The 7,759-nt window shown below is 42.9% G+C and overlaps 1 protein-coding gene and 1 pseudogene across 1 annotated transcript; one reads left to right on the forward strand and one right to left on the reverse strand.

Moving 5' to 3' along the window:
- Positions 1-1,030: 1,030 nt before the first annotated feature.
- LOC134818169 (uncharacterized) lies at positions 1,031-1,720 on the reverse strand. The gene has a single exon (XM_063827603.1). It carries the CDS (start codon positions 1,718-1,720, stop codon positions 1,031-1,033), a length of 690 nt encoding a protein of 229 aa, XP_063683673.1.
- A 1,425-nt stretch (positions 1,721-3,145) lies between these two features.
- LOC134818170 (replication factor C subunit 2-like) lies at positions 3,146-5,888 on the forward strand (annotated as a pseudogene).
- Positions 5,889-7,759: the final 1,871 nt, after the last annotated feature.

The following is a 7,759-nucleotide window of genomic DNA, read 5'->3' on the forward strand; positions in this document are numbered from 1 at the left end:
ACTGTAACGGAGCAGCGGGGGACATGATTTACATCACTGATACAGAACTTGATTATGGAGGAAAGCTTGGCCACTCTATATCTGAAGTGTTTGTGATAGAATCTACTCAACCCATACATGGCCGTAAGTTGCGCGAAACTGAAAACCGGTGCTATGGTTTCATTAATATGATATCATAGAACGGCTGCAGAGCAAGCAATCCCAGACTCCGCCTTTAAAACATGGTATTCGCGCAGTTTAGATGTAATTTTACCTAACTAAGATATCAAACGTGGGCAGCCCAATCATATTGATTCGGAGGTCTTGCTGAAGCAAATATGTGTCTCCTCTTCTTGCGGTGTAAAACATCGTCACCATTAATATTGGGCAGTATCGAGATAGCCCGACCACTGTCCGCGGACCACTGTCCGCGGACCACTGTCTGCGGACCATCGTGTCTTGAGGAGTTGGAGGAATGGAGTCCGGGAGTTGATGCTCAGGACAAAGCTTTGTTATCTTTTTTGTAGTAGAATGTAGGATCCCATCGAGGACTGAAGATTCTCGGTGGACATTCATAACAACGCAGTTGTTACATTTGGAGCGGACACGAGGAGCATGAGCAGAGGAGTTAGCAAGACCTCCGGCATCAGAGGGAACCGGTCACTGCGGCGGAAGTCACTGCGGCGGAGGACGGTACGGCGGAGGACGGTACAGCGGAGGACGGTACGGCGGTAGTTTCCAAAAAGGTTGGACGGTACGGCGGATCACATGACACCCACTTTACTTTGGACAGTACGGCGGTACTACAAGAAACTGTACCTAAGACAGAACTTACACATTCAACTTGTGTTGTTCTAGATTCGCATTATTATTATATATTTTTTTCTTAGTTTTTTTCTTCTTTCTTAATTTTTGTTAGTTTAGTTGTTAATTTTTTTTATTCAGGGCTTTGCAGACAATGTAAATCGAGAATATTGAGTTGTTGAAAATCAAAAAGTTAATATAACTAAATCCCACACATCATTATCAAGAAATTACAGCAATCAATAATTCACATAACACTTCTGAGCAGATCCAGATAATTCAAGACATCATCTTCGTAAGCGTGGTAGGTCTGCACGATGCGGTGAATCCTCCTGTCCTTGTCGCTGTGATCTTTCTTCCTCTTCGGTGGGTTCTCTCCGACCAGGTAGGCTGCGTGCTTCCCATCTGTTGAACTCTGCTCCATCTGCAGTGCTGTTATGAAGTTGTAGATGGTGGGGTTAGAGTGTCCAAGGATAGTGGAAAACTTCTTGTTCCAGGATTCCACGAAATTGTTTGTTCTGTTCATGTGGAAATGGGTCCGATCGTAGGCGTTCCAGGAGAGTGGAGGAAACTTAGCTCGTCCAGTACCAGAGGAGGTGGTCAGTCCCTGGATCCATGTCGTCTGGAAGTAGGCGAGGAGGTCGTCTATCTCCAAGGACGGTGGCATCTGGTCCAGGATACTGAAGAAGGCGTCCGGGACGTCCGCTGTAGGAATGTAGGCGAGGATCATCAGTCTGCGTATCCAGATCCGGGTAGGAGTGTAGGTTTTCTGACCAGTAGTGGGGTCCGTCGTAACTCGCTCGTACTGCTCCTTGTAGCCAAGTCGCTGGACAGCCCGCATCACCGCTTGACACAGATGGAAGTAGCAGCCATCAACTTGTGCGGAAGGGAAGGTGGCAGATAAGGCATTCCGGAGAGCTAGCTCGTAGTCCACCATGATGTTGTCTGGAGAGAAGTTGCCAAGACTGTCGAGGGCTTCGAAGGCTTCCTTGTAGATGGGGGTATCCTTGTGGGTGAGGAGGATGTAGATGCAAGGGAAGACCCAGGTAGCGTCCTCGTTGAAGTTGACCATCTCAGCGTGAATGGTGAGGAGTTGGTAGAAGAGCTGAGGAGAAGAGGAGAAGGTCGCGTCCACGTACCAAGAGCTGCTGTCCTCCAGGGCTCGCAGGTTCTTCTCCGTCCCAAAGATGATAACTCGTCGGTCATCGTCTTTGTTATCAAACTGGAGCATAGGTTCGCCAGCTAGAGACATGCAGTCGTCCTCCTCCAGTTCAAGGTCTGCCAGGTTCGTCGGAGCTCTAGGGACAGGGTTCTCCTTCCGGCGGGCTCTCTGAGCTTGCTTCTTCACCGCTTGTTCACTGGGGAGGAGGAAGCGAGCAGTCTGGGACAGCGAGCCAGTAACGGAGCAGTAGATTCTGTGGTTCTGAGTAATCGTAGTCGCAGCCAGATCGTGGACTTGGGGGAGGGTTTCTCGGACTTCGCAGTCAGCTATGTCGGCACTGTGGTTGTGAGGCTGGGTGACTGACACCAGGGATCCGTTGAGGGTGTAGAGTCGTCCCTTGCATCTGTCGTTCTTCTTCACGCACCTCCAAGCCTGTCGTCCATCCAGAGTCGGCTTTCCATCTTTGGAGTAGCGGAAACCACGGTGTAGAAGGTTCTGACTCTTAGCAGTTCTCCCTCTGACCACCTTCACCGTATCTTCATCGAACATCGTTGTAGCTGTTGTAGTGTTGCAGTACTGGAGATGGTAGTGCTAATGAGATACTCTCCTCAACTTTGATCCGCTTTATATACTGTTTGCCTCTATCATTATCTACGTTTCAGTGAGCAACCTCTCTTCTTGGCTACGGTTGATCAGATTCCTGGATGCGATCCCTCGTGACGTGTTCTCATGCCCTTGTTATTACCCATTGCATCTCGGCGCAGTGATATGAGATCTCACCGTAACAAGCTCATCATGCACTTACGCGATCTGATACGAACCAGAAAGTGGAACAAGAACTGTTCTTAGCAATCACAATGTATATGTTAAACTTTATCCAATTTAATTTTAATTAAAATTAATTTCGAAGTAACAAAGAGGAAAATAGAACTTTTTAAAGCTAATCGATTTTGTTATATTAGCAGTGCAGTCTGTCTTATAGGTACAGTTTCTAGTAGTATTACCGCCGTACTGTCCAAAGTAAAGTGGGTGTCATGTGATCCGCCGTACCGTCCAACCTTTTTGGAAACTACCGCCGTACCGTCCTCCGCTGTACCGTCCTCCGCTGTACCGTCCTCCGCTGTACCGTCCTCCGCCGCAGCGTCCTATACCCGCATCAGAAGATGCTACAGGGTCATGAGCAGCGCATGATATACCAGCATGCCTCTTGTTGCAGAAAACGCAGAAGCTTGGGTTGGCTCTGGAGACGATGAGGGTTTTACCAGCTTGAGTCCACTTGTCGAGAGGTGAGATAGGTTTGCAGATAGGGTCGCAGGGTAGGGCTGAGTTCATCCGTTTCGTTTTCTCTGAGACCATAGTTGTAGTTGTTCAAGAAGGAGTTGATGATAGAAATGATTGATGCAGTCTGATAATAGTTATTCTTTATATATTGCATGATGTGAACTGATCTCGTAAGGTTGCTTAATCGTTTAATAAGCCTTGACACCACCGCTGATTGAAATTCGCGTGCGATGATGTGAACCCTGCTTGACTCAGGGGATGATGTGAACCCTGCTTGATTCAGGGGATGATGTGAACCCTGCTTGATTCAGGGGATACTGTTATTATACAGTAATATGATCTGGTAGACAGGTGTCCGCAGACAGTGGTCCGCAGACAGTGGTCGGGCTATCTCGATACTGCCTAATATTGATTTCTATTTTTTAGATTATTTTAGTATTCGTATAAATTTAATAAGACCGGCTGGACTACACTATTGAACTTGGAGTTGTAATCAAATTATGACAATATCCAATTATGGTTATTTGGCTAATCGTATTTTTCTTATGAGATCATTGTCGATATTAATCAACAGTTTACTTCATTTAGATTCTAAGACTTACAAGTTTAATTCAAGTTCAATTCAAGATATGATTATGAAATTCTCTGGATAGAAAAACACAGACCTCGGTAAACCATTTAACTAGTTACTCACCACACTTAGGTGCTCGCCTTACTGAATGGTATTTTGAAGCCTCGTTTGCATTAAAACTTTATTCGAAGATTAGGGATCGTAAAACTGATTACGGAATGGGGGGGGGGGGGGGGGGGGGGGTAAACATTTTTCAAAAAGTGATTACATATAATATATAATAATAATAATGTGAACGATGCAGATTTATTTCTATTACAAATTTATTTCTACAAATTTTTTACCCCGACTGTTACTTGGATTTCTCAAATATCTTCCGGAATTAGTGGGCAATGAAGAGACAATAAAGAGATTACAAGTATTTTCAGAGCAGGGTAACCTTCCAAATATCATTATAGCCGGCTCACCTGGTATTGGTAAAACTACCACTATACTCTGCCTTGCTAGAGCTCTTCTCGGTAAGTTATTTTACTAATAATATTTTACCTTATTTTAAAATTAAAACTGGGCCGTAAAAATGGAAATTTAAAGTGAATTTGCTACAACTTTGGTTATAAGAACTATTGCAGGGCCGGCAATGAAAAAAGGTGTTTTGGAACTGAACGCATCCAATGAGAGAGGGATTGATGTAGTGAGGAACCGGATTAAAATGTTCGCTCAGAAGAAAGTTACACTCCCACCAGGTCAGGTTCTTTCTTAGTCTCAATTATACTAGCGAAATCGTTTGGATACCCTCTCCCCCTCGGCTGATTACGTAATATTGTGAACGACCCCTAAACTGTTCTTATCTGCAGGTCGTCACAAGATAGTGATTCTAGACAAGGCAGATTCCATGACATCTGCAGCCCAGGAAGCCCTCCGAAGAACTATGGAAATATACTCCAAAACTACTCGGTTTGCGCTGGCGTGCAATAGTTCTGATAAAATTATAGAACCCATACAGTCGAGATGTACAATGCTCAGGTAGTAATAATATAATGCATAACCACTGATTGTGCACATATTAGATTTACTAATTATTGCTATTACTAGAAGAATATAACAACTGAAAATACTAAACCTACAATGCATAGCTTTTTTGAGATGAGAATTATTTTAAAACCGAAATTTTTATAATTATCGCTAATAATAATAGTAATTGCTTTTGACAGATACTCGAGAATAACAGACGCTCAAGTGCTAAGGAGGTTGCTGGATATCTGTGAAGCTGGAAGTGTGGTTAAGACAGATTACGGTTTAGAAGCAGTCATCTTCACCGCTCAGGGTGACATGAGACAGGCCATAAATATAAAATAACCTACAGTCCACACATCAGGTTACAGGTTACTTGTATTGTCACTCACAATATTCAATATTGAATCATGACGTCATCACACGCCAGCATACGTCACCATACGTCGTGTATGCTGTGGGAATATTTATAATTTCGTAATGAATCTTACTTGCAGGGTTACGGGATAGTTAACAGTGCAAATGTTTTCAAAGTTTGTGACGAACCTCATCCCCTTCTTGTAAAAGATATGATCAAACACTGCACTTCGGAAGATATAGACGAGGCTTATAAAATACTTCACTCTTTGTGGAAGCTTGTCGTACGTTGTATATATGACCCGCAGCGCACGAGTGCGCGGCTCCCCCTGTATCGTAGAAACTCTACTATAGTGAGGCGACAGTGGGGGTCACCACGCGATACAAGTGGAAGTTGGGTTATTCTCCTGAAGATATTATTAATAACGTTAGAAATGTAGGTCTGCTGTTAAAATTATAAATCTTCGCTGCTGTTGGAAATTGTTTACAAAACTATATTATGTATTATACTGCGTTCGTTTTTGAAAATGTAATTTAAAATGAATGTTTGCCTGGCAGGTGTGCCAGACATTTGACATGCCGGAGTACAAGAAGCTGCTCTTCCTCAAGGAAATAGGTTACACCCACCTCCGGATCACACAAGGAGTCAACTCCCTCCTCCAACTCAGTGGCATGCTCGCTAGACTCTGTCGCGTCAGCGCCGCTAAGAGCATGACCCAATAACTGGTTGGCAGTTGCGACGCGCGCTGCAAGTTTATCACACATGAAAATTGGACCTTTTTAAAGTGCAAATTCTACTTTTTACTTTTTATTTATAATTTCCAATTTCATTTTTTTAATTTTAACACAATTTTCGCAATAAATGATCATTAATCATTAATGAATTGTGGCCTGGACTGTTTCTTTGTTTTTGTGCTTATACTTTGACGGATGTTACTCGTCTAAATTTCTTCGAAGTAGCGCGCGCCGCTTTTTTGTTTCTTCTCGTGCCCGACGGCACGAGCTACGAAGTAGCGCGCGCCGGGCCAGATCATTAACAATGGTCAACTTATACTTACTTAACCATTAATAGATGGTACATATATTTAAGTATTTGTTTTTATGAGAAATACTCGGTTCTGCGATGATGGATGAATAATTTGTGTTTATAGAGATCTGCGGCGCGTTATCAGGTTAACCAATGAAATCACGGCGTTTTCGTCACGTGACAGTCGAGTGTAGAGTGATTAATTATCATCCAAATCCGAGCAAGTTTATTTTTATCGTGCACCCCGGCCCTTAGTAATCAACCCCTGATCTCCTGACAGCAATATAATATTATTGATTACGTAATCATGGCCTGACCCCGGGCCGGCCGGGTCATCTTAATTTTAGTTAGTGGTGATCGGAGAACCAACAGCTGGATTCTAATCGGAGAGCCAGTAACTTTATTTAGGGAATCCAGATACCGTGGACTTAGGACTAAGCACCTATGTCAAACTTCTAATCAAAACAAATATATGCCTCAGAACGTTCGGCGGAGCTTCTGCTTACAGTTACTGGGTAGCGCTCAGCCTGTCATTCCGCTGAATCTCTATGACTCTATAACTATTGTTTATGATCAATATGAACATGATAGCCTGAGGTCCCCAGGTAACTGTAAGGCAGAGCTAGCAGCTTGATATCGTTGTGTATGACCTTAATATTATGTATTTAATTGTATTTGTGAGCCAATATATAGCTGCCATATAGCCTGACTGACAATTTTCTCGACTGACTGACATGACAATGTTTCTTCTTTTCCCCATTTAGAATACAAAGATTAGTACATTTTAGCTTATGATTAATATTATATTTTTACCTATAGTTTACCTAGATTGTACTAATTTTAATCTGTTAACCTCGTTTAATATCAATTAATTTGTAATAATCGTCTTTCAAGAAGAGGCCTTTAAAAACAATGTAGTTCTGACTGAGAGTCCGCCACCAGGAAAGCTACCAGCTAAGTAGGAGACCGTTACTATGGCAACTAACACGTGGCTGTCTCAGTTCACGTGTAACACCAGCCAGATAATCCCACAGGAGCTGCAACCTGGCAGAGAGCCAATAAGGGACACCATCACAGATAAGGCACATGGGACTCAATATTTGAATATCAGATGCAGCTAGCCAATGAGGGTCAGTCTGTCGGAGAATGATCTGAGTCCTGAGACTAAACTAATTAAAAACAGCAATTATAGAGTTGCAAATATAATTATATGTATATTTTTAGAATTCCACCTGGAAAGTGACCAGCGGTGTCCTATTAATTAAAGGGGCGTGCGCGTAGTTGCTCGTAGTCGTTATATAAGGAAATAATTAACCTACGGCTACGCGGGTGCGGTGATAATTATAGAGGGCTCTCACTGAGACTGAGAGCCTCTCAGTCTCTGCTTTGGGATACAGATAGTTTGTTTTGTCATTTGTTTCAAGCGGTACGTTTTTGCTGCTCTGTAGGTTTAGTAATAGTTTAAGTTTTTTATAATATAGGAAATTACAAGACTGGGCACATTGTCAGCGCCTAGTCATATTAGTCGTATTATATGACAGAATGTGTAAGAATAATCAAAATCAAT

The sequence above is a fragment of the Bolinopsis microptera genome, chromosome 7 (assembly GCF_026151205.1).
Source record: "Bolinopsis microptera isolate Bmic1 chromosome 7, MBARI_Bmic_1.0, whole genome shotgun sequence".
Taxonomy (NCBI): Eukaryota; Metazoa; Ctenophora; class Tentaculata; order Lobata; family Bolinopsidae; genus Bolinopsis; species Bolinopsis microptera.

Excerpts from the sequence above, each read along its gene's own strand:
- LOC134818169 (XM_063827603.1), bottom strand. The coding sequence starts at position 1,720 with ATGGTGGACTACGAGCTAGCTCTCCGGAATGCCTTATCTGCCACCTTC.